Here is a 17,270-nt window from a genome sequence, read left to right as displayed (position 1 = left end):
CAGCAGCTAATCAGATATTGTCAGTCAGAACTGAGAAAAATATTGTCAGTCAGAACTGAGAAAAACATCCCTATGCCATCCCTGGTTTGGACTGGCCTTGCTCTCACGAGTCACATGAAAGAGCACTGAAAGGGTGAGGTACTGTGCTTAGCGTGTGCATATGTATGCATAAGGCTTCACTCAGCCTAAGCCACCCTTCTTTTTTTTTTGCTGCATATGGATCAGTATTCCTGACGTGTGTTGCCCCTCTGCACAATAAACAGTGATTGAAGAAACAGCCCCTTACAGCCTGGATACACAACAGCCTTCTTCAGACACTGCATGAAAATAGATGGCTTTGACATTATCAGCAAAGCCAGCTTGTCTCACATGCCTGCAGTGGAGAGGACAGGTTGAGATCAACCGGTCCCCTCAAGTCTCACCATCACTGTGATTGAATGGACTCTTTTGGATCATGACACATATATTTATGTATCTTTCTTTATGTAGTCCTTTATATGATCATTAAGATTTATCATTACAGTCCCCTTTCACAAACAGATTAAAAAGAGTCATGAAACACATTTATTTTCCAGTTTGTGTAGGGGCAACGATCCTCAACACTAAAGCTCTAATCAAAGTAGATAAGTACAAGAGGAGGCAATCTAGCAGAGTGTGTAATACCTTAAGATTGAGAAGGGGGCGGGGGGATGATAGTGAAAATAAGTCCAGGAAATCAGCCGTGGTTCGACACACAGAAAAGTGGGAGAAATAGATTTAATTATCTCCTGACAAAGGGAATGTGATGTGCTGAGCATGAGCAGTCTCCAGGGAGTTGAGCTCCGACAGCTATAATAGATAAAGAATAGACTGCAGTAATGTTGTGTTCATAGCTAATTGATTTAATGTAGTGCTGAATATTCAGGGCTTCGTCGCTAATTCAAACAATTGATAAAAGCACTGTTCTCGCTGGCTGTTGACAGCCGGCGTGTCGAAGCAAAGTCAGGCTTGTGCCTCCGGGAATCAACAAGACTGTCACGTACACCCAAGATTTGACAATAAGAGGATTTCTCTAAGCTCAAAACTGCAAGACGCTGATTGTTTATTTCCTTTTGTTTTGTCCTGATTTTCCTCAATTTCTGACTCTTGTGTGCCACAGGTGCCTCTGCCCACCACAGCTTGAGGGGCCAGATTGTCAGCAGACAAGACTTAGTTTCCTCGGAAACGGTTATGCCTGGCTTCCTCCCATAAGACCATGCTTTGATAGCCATCTTTCACTGGAGTTTATGACGGAGGAAGATGACGGACTGCTGCTGTATGCAGGCCCAGTGGCAACTCTTCTACCAGGGGATAACGAGGACTACCTAGCAATAGGTAAAGACAAAGTCTGGATAATTAGATATGTACCAAGAGCCTTCAAAGGCTCTTGGTACATAATTAAGTTACAATATTGAGATATTGTAACTTAAATTTGTGTTTTTAATTGCTGAGTAAAAGTTCATCATATAAGCAGCTGAAACTATGAGGTAAAGTTGTTATTTCCTTTTTATTAACTTGAAAATACTGTAAAAACTACATTGCATTTAAAAGTTACATCTAAACAAATCCCTGTAAAAGCGCAGCTGAAATCTAATTCGCATAAAATTAATATAACCTGTGAAATTCAGGTGATTTGTAATGGTACTTATTATTATGAAAACAGCTCTTTATATTCACGGTTATTATTATGAGGTACTACTGGTCCTGGACGAATCGGGCGTAGGGCTTGAATCTGCACATTACTTTTTTCCTCTGCCCTTCAATCTGTGAAATTTGACCATCAGTATGTGATGCACATTTGTGGTGAAATGGGAGAAAAAATGGTTATGATTCCATTTATTTGAGAGAAAGCATCTGTAATGTACATAAATGTGACTTTCTCATCCCCAGTCACTTTAGTGTCTCCCGTCTTAATGGACAGAGTCTGCAGGCTTGTACATTTTAAAGTCTGGCCCATTACTTGATTGGAAAGTCCATAAAATCAATGGGTCTTTTGATCCTCACAGGGTCATCAACATCATCCTGTAAATGTGTTTCCCTTTGATGCATTTAAACTGCAAAGCTGGTTTCTCCTGGCACAAACTTGACCCATTAACCCTCGGAGGCCCTTGTCTTTATGGCTGTTTTGGGCTACTTTGGTTTTGACTTCATATATCCCATTACATTTATGTTTACCATTGCAACTTTGGTATCCTTTTATTTTTCAGCACAATCTTCCCCATTGGACCTTATAGTTAGTTTCCAAAATATACTTACTGTGTAGACTGTATACTCCAAAATGTACAATTTGAAAAAAACACAAAAAGAAGTAGGACCTTTTTTCTATGACATATGTGGAAATACATAACAAAGGTTAATAAAGATCAGAATTTTATATTGCATATGAAGATATACAAATGTTCAATTAAGTGTATTTAAGGAAAAGAAAACAAAAAAAACAGGCGTTTTTTAGGCATGTTTTAATGTAATTATCTATATATGCAAATTTACAATGTTTAGGTGTTACTTTACAGCCTGTACCATGCAGAACCAGTCGTTTAATTTGATTACGCCAGCGTGACGATGATCAAATCCAGTGAACAATCACCCGGGGTAGACTTTTATGGTAACATGTCCAGATATTTGAAATGTAGAGACATAGTTCTGGAAAGACTCTTCGTAGCTATACGCAATTCATATTAGAAAAATATAATTCCTTTCATATTTCTTCCCCAACAAAATCAAAAAATGAAGTCATATTTCCTACTGGTGGTGAACATGAGCTCTTCCGTCTTCATCTTCTAGCAACACTTTGCAAAACACCATGTCTCATTTAGCACATTTCATGCAAAAATAAATAAAAAGAACACCGCAATGAGTGATTTATTTCCATAGTATCCATAATATTAACTCTCAAATACTATTGGCGGAAACTGTTCAACATATATAATGACACAATAACATTTACAAATAAAGAAATGATATGGGTCTTGTATAGATTATTATGCAATTGTGACCTCAGATGAGAAAGCGCTGCATTGTGTCATTATTCATATAGCAAAAACCAAACCAAAATACATCTGATGCAGCACATGGAAAACTAAATTCAACCTATGAGTCTCAAACTTATAAAACCACCCTTAGCAGCAGCAGCAATAATCTGAAGTAGTTCTGTATGATATTATCTAATGTTGCTGTGGAGAAATGTTTCCTTTGCCTTTAGGATGTAGTTTCAGTGCTTTACATTTATGGTTATTGATTTATGTACATCGCTCTTAGAGCCCAAGTACAGTGTCTCAGTTGGGTTCAAATTCAATACAAAATTAAAATTCAAAAAAACTTTATTAATCCCAGAAGGACAATTCATTGTTGCAGTAGCCATGATTTAAGTCTCTTCAGAGATTCATTGTAGAGGGTTAGTGCTGCTGTCGGCAGGAAGGCTCTCCTGTGGCGGTCTGTGTTGCAGCATCTCTGACGAAGCCTCTGACTGAAGACTCTCCATTGCTGAATCACTGTGTCGTAAAGAGGATGCTCAGGGTTGTCGATGATCATCTTCATTTTCTGAAGTATCCTTCTTCGCACAATCAGCTCCAGGGGCTTCAGAACAGAGCCACCCTTCTTTATCAGATTGTTCAGTTTCTTTAAGTCACTGGCTGTGATGCCAACAGATGACTGCAGATGTGATTGGACTCTCCAAAACAGACTTAAAAAATGATATACAACATCCTGCAACTAATTCTGAAGGACCTTAGCTTCCTTAAGAAGTAACGTTTACTCTGTCCTTTCTTGTAAAAGCATCAGTGTTGGATCTCCGGTCCAGTCGCTGTCCAGGTGAATATGGTGGTATATATAGCCCTCCAGTTCTTGTCCCATGATGAAAAATGATCTGACTTAATCCTCGCTCTCCTAAAATCCACAATCATCTCCTTTGTCTTTTTCACAAGATGATTGTTCCCACACCTTGCCATAAAATGGTCAACTGGTTCTCTGTACTCTTGTCCATCACTGATACGCCCCGCAACTGCAGAGTTATTTGAGTATTTCTGGAAATGACAGGACTCTCACTTCTGGAAGTACTGGAAGTCTGAGCTGTAAATCGTGAAGAGGAGTGGTGAGAGTACAGACCCCTGTGGTGCTCCTGTGCTGCTGACATCTTAGTCAGACACACAACCAAACTGTGGTCTGTTTGTTCGGTAGTCAGTAAACCAGGTGATTGTGGAGGCGTCCATCTGTCTCTTCTGGAGTTTTTAAGTCGCAATGCAGGCTGGGTGGTGTTAAATGTATTGGAGAAATCAAAGGACATGAACCTCACAGTGCTGCCTGCTTTATCAAGATGACTTTGGGCTCGTTAAAACAGATGCATGGTGAGATTTTCAACACTGACCCCACACCTATAAGCAAACTGGAGGGTGTCCTGGAAGGTGCTTGTTTGCCAATCACAGTCTCTCCAGGACTTTCATGATGCACGATGTTAGGAATACGGGTCTATAGTCATTAGGAGAAGATTTGGTACTGGAACAAGGCAGGATATCTTCCTCAGCACTGGAACTTTCTCCTGGCTAAGGCTGAGGTTGAAGAGCAGGGTATGTAGAATCCTGCGTACCCTGTCCTGATGGAGGCTTTCACACCTCTGGGGTTGACTCCATCCAGACCTGAAGCCTTATTCCTGTTCAGTCTCTCCAGTTGCCTCTTCACCGGACTGCTAGAGACTGAACAGGAGGTGGAGGGAGGCCCATCATCTCATGATGTGGTAGGAGACAAAAATGGAACAGCATTAAGATCCACAACTGAGGTGGAAGATGAGACAGCTGAAAGGAGCTCTTTCAGGTCACTGGTGATCCAGGGTTTATTATTGGGGAAGCACTTCACTGTTCTAGTGGGAAAGATGTTGTCCACACAGAAGTAAATATAGTCAGTCATGCACTCAGCCATGGCACTAATGTCTTCTCCACGTGGCTCACAGAATGCATCCCAGTCTGTCTCAGTCCCTCACACATCTTCAGAGTTTCATGAGCTTCCTGTGACCACCTCTTAACACTCCTATTGGTCACAGGTGACTTCCAGATGATGAGTTTGTAGGTGGAGGAGAGAAAGACCAGAACATGATCCGCCTTACCGAGAGCAGGACGTCCGCTTTGCTCCTGCTCTACATCCACAACGTCTCCGCCTCAGTTGTGCGGGAGGTACCCAGACTGAGAGTCTGGATATAATTGGGCGTCTTGATATCTCGATCAGCTGCTCCCGCTTGTAAACAACTTGTTTGTTGCAATGGTTTATTCATCACAACAGGTGGTAAAAATAAAAAAGTAATGAAGGTAATTCCTCAAGCACCACAGCATGAAAATAACTCCAGAAAATCAATTATATCACTTAAAAGACTATGTTGAAAAACTACAAAAAAAAAACAAATGTAAAAGCTTGTCACAATTGAAAAGTTGCTCCAGGAAGCTGCGTCATGAGCAACGCTGTCCCGAATTATAGGTTGAGCTGTGGGCCGCTGCAGCACCTTCTATAACTCAGTCATGCTGATGCCTTTCTGGTGTGCTTACAATCATTGTCATGTTGCATAGATATCAACACAACCTAAAATGAAAGTGAGGATTAAGCTTTGGGTAAATGGTTTCATATTTGCAACTAGAATACTCTGATATATAGAAGAGTTCATGCTCAACTCAATGACAGCAAGGTGCATATACAGTAGATCCCATGCCTCAAAAAACAAAAGAGTGTAATCATCATCCCTCCATCACCATGCTTGATACTTGGGATGAATGTTGCTGCTGTTAAGCTGTGTTTTCTTTTTTTGACATATGTCATGCTGTACATTATGGCCAAATATCACAACTTTGGTCTTGCCTTACCAAAGGACATTTTTTGATTTTCTGATAAAACTTTGTAAACCTGCCATGTTAATTTTAGAAAGGAAAAGTCTTTTTTTTTTCTCTCCCCAACTAGTGAACTGAATTTGGCCTGAGGAGACTGAGATGTCACTTTTTCTTTTCTTCATTTTCACTGACCTTTGGGGGAATTTGCTAAAATAACCTATCCTGTCTAAAATATTTTGATCTCATGAATATTGCTCCCCACTGTAAAATGATTCGTATTTGTTTCAAAATGATCTTAGGATCCTTCCGAGCTAGTTGAGCAGCAACAGTTGCTTCACTAAGATTTTGTTAAGTCATCTGAATGCTTCAGATGCCGTTATTTCATCTCCTGTACATGTAACTGGCAAAAACCACCCAAACTTTGGACTCTTGTCCTGGTTGTCTCTTGTGACAACTGTGCATGTGCACGTTAGCAGCAATAAAACTGCAGAGAAAAGAGGTACTGCACATCATTTGCATGAGGCTGAAGAAAGTAATGACGAAGGAGAAAGTGGGCGTGACATAAACAAGAGTGGATCTCACATGGGTGTTGTAAAAGAGACTTAATGCCACAGTGGATCTTCTAAGCTAAAAACTGCAAAAGTTCCTTTGTGCTGCCTTAATGTATTGTCCTGTTTTGTTCTTCATCACATTCATCCGTGCATTCCAAGAAAAGTTGTGACAGTAAACCAAGAACTTGTCAGGATCTGCATCATCATTACAGGATATTCCATGGAGCCAATGTTGCTCCTTTTAAGTTTGACAGCCAAGAATACATGTTGTATTTTTCACACATTTCTGATGTCAATAAGACAATATTTTTTCAAATGATCCATCTCTGTTGCGTTGTATAATCATCTCTAATTCTGTTGTGTTTTGAGGTCGGATGCATTTTTATAGATTTTTTGAGATTTTGTCTTGCTAACAGAAAATCGTTATTTATATCCTACCCTTATTAATTTCTCTGTTATAAGTTTTCAATGCATTTCATCATATCTCCTGTTGATTCAGTCATCGACATGTCTGCCAATAACTTAACCGGCTCCTTATCATGCATGACTGCAAAGATTTGTTTGTTTGTTTTTTTTAGAGTTGCAGTTGTTTTATTTTTCCCAATAACCTTTAGAGTTGATAGTGTTCATTGTGATAACTATCCTCCACAGAGCTGATTGGTGGAACACCGAGCCTTAAAATCAACCACGGTTCCGGGACCCTGGTCCTCCAGTTAACAAATAACATCGGGGTGGCAGATAGACGCTGGCATCGCCTCGATGTGAGGAGCAACAGTAAAGTAAGAGAAGTTAATTCATGCCAAACCCCACTCATGATTTGTTCTCCCTGCCTGCACAATGTCTGATTAGAGCAGAGGCTCAAGTTCAGAAGTTGCAGCAGTGATGACCTTTCTCTCCACCTTCCCCCGATTTAAAGGAAGTGCGCTTCACTCTGGATCGATGCTCCAGCGCTATCATCATGGAGACAGAAGGTGTGGCGTCATGGGCGATGACGGAGGACCGCTCATCTTGTGAAATCCGAGGGGTCACACCCAACAGAAACAAGTAAGATTAATAGTTAAATTAAACAGAATAACACCACACCATTACAAAAACCAAGTGGTTCCTCTGAATTTAAATGGACCCAGTTATAATAAGCCCCCAGGACTAGCTCATATGATAAATAATACATAAAACAGTATTTTCAGCGAACACTAGCAGCGCAGGTATGAATAAACATGGTTACAACTGTTTGTACCGGAGACCCTGTGCAGGATTAAGCAGTATACTGTAGTGGATGGATGGATGGATGCATGGATGGATGGATGGATGGATGGATGGATGGATGGATGGATGGATGGATGGATGGATGGATGGATGGATGGATGGATGGATGGATGGATGGATGGATGGATGGATGGATGGATGGATGGATGGATGGATGGATGGATGGATGGATGGATGGATGGACCGACAGACAACAGTTTTTTTTTTGTTTTTTTAGTAAATAACGATTAGGGACTTGAATTTGCCCTGGGAGTCTTCTGGGGGCTTCGCTGTAGCTCCACAAACCTGAGACCTACTGTAGGTCTGGCTGGGCACAAATGCGCTGTGACACGGCTGCACCACACCTGCTGCCGCGAGTCACGCCATACTAGTTAATGATGGTGGATTAAGTTTAATATTGTGCTCAGCCAAGGCTAAGCAACACCCATTTACACACAGCAGACTGAGCTTGCTGGGAGTAAAGCATAAGAATAGAGAATCTGGACGCTTTTGAAACCCTTCCGGTGGGACGTGAGGTCACACGGAGAGCAGAGCAAAGCCGCTGTAAAACAGGGCTCATCTAATCGTGTTTTCTTCCGTTTACTCTGTTTCCCACCAAAGTTGATGCATGGCACATACTGACCCTGTCTGAATCCAACGGTGGCTTACAATTTTGTATATGGGAAAATAACGATCTCTCTTTATTCAGATTTAGGGGGTCGATATTACAGAACTTAATATAATATTGCCGATTGGAAGTATGTTTAAAAGAATCTGGCAGTGGACTGACTAAAATGTTTTGTGTGTGTTTCATTTGGTGACAACACCAAGTTGACTTGGTCAACAAGTAAGGAAACTGATTACGCAGTGATTGCCTAACATTTATTTGGGACAGAACAAATAGAGATCTGAATCAGATCATTTAGTATTTCTACTTGATTAGAAATTCAAACTGTTCATGATTTAAAAAAAAGAAAAGAAAAAAAAGAAATAGCATTTAAAATGAAATGTTACCATTTATTTAGATGATAAAGATGGTGATTTTTTTTGTTTCTAGGTGTACCAGACAGTAAACTCTGAAGGGGAGTAACTTTATAAAATCCTCCAGTATATTTCTGGTCGCCGCTGCTTTTGCTCCCTTGTTCTTTTGTTCTCCTCCGTGGCCCTGGTTTGTCTCTGTACTCATGTTTATACTGAATAATTAAATTTGGACTTTATAAAGTGAACACTGTACATACACTAACACTGCACAGGGGTTTTAGCATTACTTGTGAATATTTTCCGAGGGGAAAACCTGAGTCTATTTTATTTTAAATTATATTTCCCGTTAAGATTGCAAACAGTAATAGCATTACACACGTTTTAATGATTTGGTTTGTGTGTTTGTTTATTTGCCCATGCATCCCTTCCCAAATATGTTTTATAAAATTGGAAATGGTCAGTTCTGCATCATCTTGCTGAAAGACAAATAAACAAGGCAAAAACGAACCTAGAGAGCCCATGGTTGGGGAACCGTGTTAACTTCTGCCAAGGCAGAATTATCATTTTGTGCATCCACTTTTGAAAATAGCAGAGCTGCTGCAGCAAACGGCTTACTGTTTTGATTGTTTCGAGGAAATATAATTTACCTATCATGCTCTTTTTTAAAAAAAAAAAAAGAAGAGAAAAAGAACAATAATAAGATTTGTTTTCTGAAGGTAGTAAAAAGTAAAAAGGATGGAAACCTTAGCAATAATTGAAATAAACTGAATTTTTAACCTTGACAACATATATGCTGTGTATGTGTTTTGTTTATATTGGGAGTTGTATTTTAAATTGTAACCCTGAGAGCTTACATAGTGCTCGCTTCACTTTCTTCAGCTCATACTCTCCGACTGCTCCTCATTCCCAGGTACCTGAATGGAAGCCATGTGCTGCAGCTCGGCGGAGTCAATGAGAACATATCATATGAATATCCACAGTTGCAGCACAAGCACTTTACGGGATGTATAAGGAACCTTCTTGTGGACAGCAAGGTAAAAGATCGAGTGAGCCGAGTCTAATACATGTGCATGGATGGATAAATAGATTGCTATATTGTACCTTTTATTTTTCACCTGTTCGGATGGATGGCAGGGCTCACGGCTGACGGAAGGCTCTACTTTGATAAGAATGTTAATGTGACCTCAAGGCTGCATTGAGAAACCTGATGAATGCTAATGTTCTTTACCCATCACTTTTTTTTTCGCAGAGGGGTGGGGGTGGGGGGCTCTGTACATTTCTCTGTGACAAAAATACTCATATCAGATAGCAGAATCATTGACCAAGACTAAATAAATAAGTCGATGCTTGCAAGCTGGTTTAGACAATGGCAATGTTTATGCTTGCTTTCACCCCTCTGCATGGTTAGGTCAAGTTACACCATTTCGTTCATAGGACTATATAATTAGCAAGAGGTACTCATCTCTAATACCTGAGAGAAATCCCATCTCCTTCCTAGCTTCCACCTGTAGGAGAGGGGTTAAGAAGATCAGTTCATACCCCCAATATCTATATGTAAGCCTAATAAAAAGGAATTTATTGGAGCTTAAATGCCCAAACTCATGTTTTATTCACAAGGTGTATAAGGAGAAATATACAACCCCCCTGTGACATAATCTGTAGGTTTCCTGAAGAGTGCTTTTGAAGCCTCTTTTTTTTCTCAAAATGCATGCTGCTATGTTGGCAGAATAAGCAGGCTGGAACATATCCTCCTCATTTCAGTCACAGTTAGCTATTTTTCCTTGGCTGGCTTTGCTTCTGCTAACTTATGATAATAATTGATATTGCTTTATCTACTGTGATCAACTATGTCCAAGCTTCCTCATTTTAGGTGTCCGAAATTACATTGGAAGCAGGTGCTGCCACGAGTAACACGATTATTATTATCGCTCAGCCTGCCGCTCAAGTGGGGTCAGAGCCGCTGCATTCAAGCTAGCCTCCAGGCGTTGTGGGCGGCTTGATTGTGGGTCCCAACAGACCTACACTTGGAAGGGTCTTTGAAATTATCCATGGCTCCTGGCACCTTTAGATCAAAAGACCATGACCCTAATTATACATAAATTTGCTGCTTTATATCATTTTTCCTGATATGATACAAAAATAATCACTTCCTGTGCAGTCGTCAAGGATGTGAAATTTAGCTACGAATGTCAAAACGGCTTATTTGAATCAAGCCGTAAACATGTTTGTTTCTGTTGTAAAGTTGGACATTTTAACACGAGGGTGGACGGGGACAGAGACGGGGACGACAACTCAATTTTGATGCCAGCCTAGTGGTTAGTCCAGGAACTGCAACCTTTCTTATTTCCCATTTTCCTGTTTAAACATTGTTGAGCATGCTTGCATCTTTTAATGAGGATTTGAAACCGGTCAAATTTTGTGTCTACAGGTTATATTAGCTGTTATTTTTGTGGACTCAAAAGTGCAGCATTCGTCTTTGTATTAGAAATATGAATAGAGCACAGAAGTGAATACATTAAAGTTCAGATACTCAGAAAAAGAAAAAAACCAAAATGAATATGTGCTTACGGATTATTTTCATCACACTGCAATGCAGACAGCATCCGCTCCTCCTCCAGTTAATGGCCGAATGCCACTTTTGCTGAATCCTTTTGCATTATTGTCTGTATATGTGGAGTCATAGTTCAGTGACTCCATTTTCTTGCCGGTAACATCGTTGTTTGCAGAAATATAATAGCTTTTTTTTTTTTTTTTTGCTCATTTATTATGTGACGTGTGTGTTGGACAACACACTCTCATACTGTCAACAGGTAACAAACGGAGGGAAAACCAAGAACCCTAGACCTTAAAGGATGAGAATGTGATGCCTCTGTTAGACAATGCATTTCACAGTCATGTTTAGTGTTCATTTAACTCCTGCATCTTTGCAAATCAATACTTGCCTGTTTTGAGTGATGACCATTATCTTATGGTGATGAAAAATGTTTGTTTTGTTGGGATGACAGCATCCTGATCCATTAGGCACAACGGGTCATTTTCAGCAAGTAATTTATATGCTTTCACATTCTCCAGATCTTATTCCAGCTGAGCACGTGGTAGATTTTTGAGCTCTGTGTGAGACGCCACCCTAGAAATTTCATTACACATGAGTTCACTCCTTGATATTCGAAAACAAAATATAGAAATAAACATGAGAAGACGGATAATAAAGAGAAAAACATCAAAAAAAGAAGTGTGCCGATCAATAACGCATACACCCATGCCACATCAAACATACCAAAGAGCAATTAAAACCCTGAGACATCAATATGATCAGCCAGCCGGTCCTATAACAAATTGCACAATTCCAATATTATACAGACACACACACAAACATACACAGCAAATAACCTCTCGCCCGGGAAAATAAGAAAGATTTACTGTTGTATGAATATGGAAACAGTAGTGAAGGATACTCAGTCAGCTGGGAGTTTGTTCAGAGAGTAATGCTACCCTAACTAAAAACAACTCCACCAGCCTTGGAAGAGCATACATCCATGATAGTTCGAATGTGATGGAGAGATGCTAACATGGTGGTCAAGTACTTAATAAGTCATTCTCAAGCCCCCACGCCTCTGAAGGAGGGTCCTAGTTATCTGAATTAATTAGCTCTTCTGGACAGAGATCTGTGGAGATGTTCCCAAGATCTTGCTGAGCCACTCTACTAGCATGGAAGTCACGGCTCCTCTCTCTCTCCTCGTGTCCTTTTCCTCTTGATATTGCTGTCACTTGGGATTGTTGCATCTATCAATACTCTGTTTTCTTCTGGAGTTTGTAGACCACAGCAATGTCCAGTTGGTTTGCCATCCCCCGTTTATAAGTCTAGATTAGGAAGTCCCAAAGGATTGTTGCTCTTTCATTCTCCAACACTCATGGAGTTTTCTCCCTTCTTGACTCCGGGACTTTCAACCCATTTCCAAGACAGATGTTTCCATGCACTATTCATCCCGCTACCATGTGCTGGGCTGCCTCCAGGGAACAGTCTGCCTCTTGTCTGATGTGCTAGACCCTGCCCTCTATCCCTCTTGTGGTTGTTGCCATGACCTCAGGGGCTTCCAACTCTTCCTGTGGCCAAACTACGCTATCAGCAGGATACCTGATTACTGACCCGGCCATATGTGTTGATGGCTGAGACTTTGTTTTTCCCATTCAGCTGGTTCTATGATCTGACGTATTCTTTCAGATATTTGTCTTGGGCCAAGTTCCTTGCAGCCTCCTTGTAGTTGGCGTTTTCTGGCTGAATCCCAAGGTAGCTGTCCTGAATGTCTGTTAGATTGCCTCCTTGTAATTGGACCCTTAAAGTTATGATCATTTTGTACCTCTTCAGTACCTTCCGAGGGCATTTATTTAGTCCATATGACCTGATATCACTGCTGTAAATCTGGTTGAGGTGGATCAGCGAGTCGATGCTCACACCCAATCTTTGCAATGATCTGGCTGAGAGAGTTTAAACCGAATCACCTTTCACTTTTAGCTCCTTTGACTCTTCTGCATGAAGTTTGTATTTATGTATTTTATCATTTCAATGAAAGAAATGCCGATATTAAATGTTTCTCCTATATAATAAAACACATCTCTTTCTTAATCTGCATTTTCATATCTTTTCACTGATATACAACAATCCAAAATTCAAATGAATCCCTTCTTTCCTTTTCCTCCCTTTCATGTATTTTTCTCATTTATATAACTTTCTCCTTTTCTTCATCTTCCTCCATCCAGCTGTATGACCTTGGTTCCCCCGCTGAATCGTTCGACACTTTGCCAGGCTGCAGTCTTATTGATGACCATTGCACCAACTTGGAGCAACCCCCCTTCTGTGGCAAGAGGGGCCGCTGTCAGGGGGAGTGGGGCTCTTTCAGCTGCCTTTGTGAAAAAGGATTTACAGGTCCTCAGTGTGAGCAAGGTAAGCACATGGAATTGCTTTTAAATGACCATGAAGTTTTTCAGTCTGTTTAGATTTGAACCTCACAAAATATACAACTTGCTGTTGTGCGAAGATAACCTTCCCACACATAAAGCGCTTTTTGCTCACCGGGATTCCCTCATGCATTTCCAAAGTGACAGCTGGAATAATTGAACAACCTTTGTGTGTTTTTCTGATTGACAAGTAGCCCCGGAGTATTCCTTTGACGGCCGGAGCCACATTCAGTTCCAGCTCCTGTGGTCCCTGCCCGCGCGACACACTGCAGTACAGTTTGGGCTCCGGACACGTGCTGCTGCCGGTGTTATCCTCAGCTTGATGTCCCAGGAACAGAGCGAATACATTCGTTTGGAGGTGAGTTACGGCTGGTGTCTTGCCTCCACCTTGACAGCTGGGATTACATTGTTTGTGAGCCTTAAAGTGATGATTAGGGCCTGCAAATGATTGCTGCAGATGCCTGTCAGGCTGAGAGTGAGTAATATCAGGGTTGGAGACATATGGGTGGAGACTGGAGGGGCTGCTGACTGACATGCATATGTTCTCAATGAAATCTTTTCGCGGGTGTACAGAATGCTGTTTGAGTCAAAGATTCATCTAAAACATTAGACCATCTTTATTCAAAGTCCTTTCAGTTTGTGGTAAATGCTTCAAATTCAGTGTAGTTTGCCACAAAGGTGACTGTCCGCGGCGCATGTTCTACCATAACCGCAGCGAAATGGCACTCACACAAAGTCAAGACTGCTTCACTTTGTTGAACTTTAATAATAGCATGTCTTCTCAGCCTTACACTCTCCTGAGTGTTTATGGAGGAGCATTCCTTATCGTATCATTTTGTCTCGTCGACTGAGAGCCCGAGTGGGAAGAGCACCTGAAAGTTAATGACTCAGGAAGGACCGTCGCTCACAGGTCACTTGCTTTCACTGTCTGCACCGTGGTGGATTTCACACCACTGGTCCGTCGTTCGCAATATTTCTGCGTTAGTCCCTTTTATTTGTCAGACAGCGTTGTTTAAAGCATCATCTCTTGATCTCCTTTGAGTGGTTACGCTTCATAAGGAAAAACAATGTTGTCCTCCTCCCTTGTTACCGTCTCACAGTGACAGGGGAAGGAAAAGGCTGTAGTCGTTACTGTGCAGTATGAGGGCTCTGAAGCCTCTGCGTGAAACCCTCTCTGGAACCGAACTGGTGAGCTGTATAAAGCATCTGATGTCTGCAGCCAGCACGCTGAAACATTTTCAGCCTCGTTTTCCCAAAGCTCACAGAAAACACTTGAGCACAAGCCTGCAGTGTTTTTTGACAACAAGCTCTAATTTAAAGGGCTGTCTCTCTTGTCTTTTTTTTTTCTTCCTCTTCTTTAACGGTAGCTATGGAATAGAGTGCACATTGAATAAATAACCACATTTTCACACAGAGGTTACCAAGGGCTAGCTGGGTGCACACAGCACGCAATTCTCCAAGGATTACAGCCTCTTTTGTAAAGAAAACATTTATCCAACGTGAAGAAATGTTTGTCAGGAGTTACAGGGATTGTAACACTTACAAGTAACACCTAAAAACAGTCCAAAATATATCTTAAAAGCATTTTTACCTCTTTTGAAAGGTCAAAGTTTAGACTTCAGACATTTTCTAAATAGTTACATACTGTACACAGCAACAGCAAAGTGTTAAGCTGGATTATATTTAACTGGTTGTAACTGGTTGGGGGCAGTATGCAGAGCCAGAGTTTAAAAAATAATCAAATATTTAGTAGGACTAGTATCTTAAACAGCTGGTTAGACAACAGATAAATAAACAACACAGCAAGACTGGATGAAGGGGACATCACTGCATTGCTTTGCTTGTGAACTCGGCGCCATCAGAGATGGTATGTCAGGCCGTTAAACCAAACCCGTCGGGAGAGTGGAGAGCTCGTCACCCTCGTCTTGCCGATGCCGGCATGAGATGATGACAAACACCAGCAATATTTCCGCATGTCCTCCGCTTCGTTTGACGACTTGTTACATGGGATTGTCCCGCTAATTCAGCACAAAACCACAGACAGCAAGTCCAAGACCGCAGCGGAGCGGCGACGGGGGGAGCTATCGAGCTGTAGCAGCCAGTTACAAGCTTGGAGCATGCTAGCGCATGTTGTCAGGAGATTGACTTATTGAAATATCTGGAGCAAAGTCAGTTTCGGTTGAGCGATGACTGACGAACCTCTGTATCCAGCTCAGACGTTTGATCATCGGTGGACAAAACACCCACCAGCACCATCACCACCATGTTTGCCCTGCATCTTCCAACGAGCACGACTCCATATCTGCACCCAGAACTGCGCTGGTTTGCCACCAGCTGCTCTGACACGCATGTTTGTCACTATGCAGTAGCAATATCACACCATACAGGTGATGATAACAGCACACCTGCTCAGCCAGACTCTCTTCAAAACAGTCCGCCATTTGTTGACCTCCCCGGCCACTCACTCGGGTCACTTGTGGTCAACTGGTGCCCTGACCTGCACCAGCGCCACTAGCGGCCAATGCTAGAACTGCAGGTCGCGTACGCGCTCCCTGTTTTTTGGAGTACGTGCACGCGTGCCAGCCATAATGCGGCCACGGACGTGTTGTCAACAGCAAGTATATTCCAGCATTTAGGGCCACCTTGAGGGAAAGAGATTCAGACATTGAGAATACTATTGTAAAATTATGAGATTAACATTGTAATTTTCAATAAGAAAAAAATGGTAATATAAGAATCAAGATTATTATACAAGAAGGGAGTCATTATTACGTAAAAGGAGTCTTCATTTTATGAAAGAAATTTCATCATATGAGAAAATAAAGTCATCATTTTGCAAAAAAAAAAGTCGTAAAATGAAAATATAAAGTTGTATTTCTACAAGACAAAAAAGTCAGAATGTTATGAGAGTAAAGTTTTTTCTTTTGATGCATTGAAATGAAAGATGTGGAGCACACTCATAAAAGGGTGAAATGCTCTCTCCGGGTTGGGAGTGAGGTACGACCTCAAGTGGAGGAGTTTAAGTACCTCAGACCTCGTTGACAAGTGAAGGAATAGTGGAGCAGGAGAAATGCAGACTCTCTATCACTCTGTTGTGGTGAAGAGAGAGCTGAGTCTGGTCCAACTATGTTCCTGACTTCGTATACAGGTGTGGCCACAAAATTGTGGGTAGCGACCAAAAGAAGGAGATTGTAAACAGAAGCGGCTGAAATGAGTTTCCTCCAAGGAATGGCTGGAGTCTCCCTTGGAGATGGGCTCAGGTATCCGGAGAGGAGTTGGAGTAGAGTTGGAGTAGAGTTGGAGTAGAGTTGGAGTAGATTTGGAGTAGAGTTGGAGTAGAGCCGCTGCCCCTCCACGTCCAGAGGAACCAAGTGAGGGGGTTCAGACTCCTGGACACCTCCCTGTAGAGGAGTATGTCCAGCCAGGAGAAGGCCCCAAGGCAGACCCGGGGAACGGGGAGATTATGTCTCCCGGGGGCCAGGGAATATTTTATATCAATAAAATATTTTTTATATTAATATATATTATATTTTGGAGGTGGCTGGGGGGAGGAAAGCCTGGACCTCTCTGTTTAGTCTGTAACTTTCCCAACCAAAAGATAGAGGGATTGAAAAATGGATGAATGGTGTTTTTGAAGTTTTTGAACACTACCTTGAAAAGAATGTGCAAGGGACTGTTTTTGAACATGGACGTAGTACTACATGGTACATATCCT

The 17,270-nt window shown here is 41.5% G+C and overlaps 1 protein-coding gene across 3 annotated transcripts in view; it reads left to right on the top strand.

The window, feature by feature from the left end:
* Nucleotides 1-17,270, top strand: part of LOC133443995 (neural-cadherin-like) — a 119,689-nt gene that overhangs the window by 89,565 nt on the left and 12,854 nt on the right. For 2 of the 3 annotated variants that reach the window (XM_061721401.1, XM_061721403.1), the window contains exons 23-28: nt 1,139-1,353; nt 7,025-7,152; nt 7,290-7,417; nt 9,510-9,633; nt 13,358-13,541; nt 13,747-13,913. In XM_061721401.1, coding sequence (XP_061577385.1) covers nt 1,139-1,353; nt 7,025-7,152; nt 7,290-7,417; nt 9,510-9,633; nt 13,358-13,541; nt 13,747-13,913 — 946 coding nt within the window. The remainder of the gene's footprint in view (nt 1-1,138; nt 1,354-7,024; nt 7,153-7,289; nt 7,418-9,509; nt 9,634-13,357; nt 13,542-13,746; nt 13,914-17,270) is intronic. The other variant, XM_061721402.1, reaches the window with a different exon arrangement.

The sequence above is a fragment of the Cololabis saira genome, chromosome 5 (assembly GCF_033807715.1).
Source record: "Cololabis saira isolate AMF1-May2022 chromosome 5, fColSai1.1, whole genome shotgun sequence".
Taxonomy (NCBI): domain Eukaryota; kingdom Metazoa; phylum Chordata; class Actinopteri; order Beloniformes; family Belonidae; genus Cololabis; species Cololabis saira.
The sequence above is the reverse complement of the archived record's forward strand: the minus strand, read 5'-3'. Positions and strand labels throughout refer to the sequence as shown.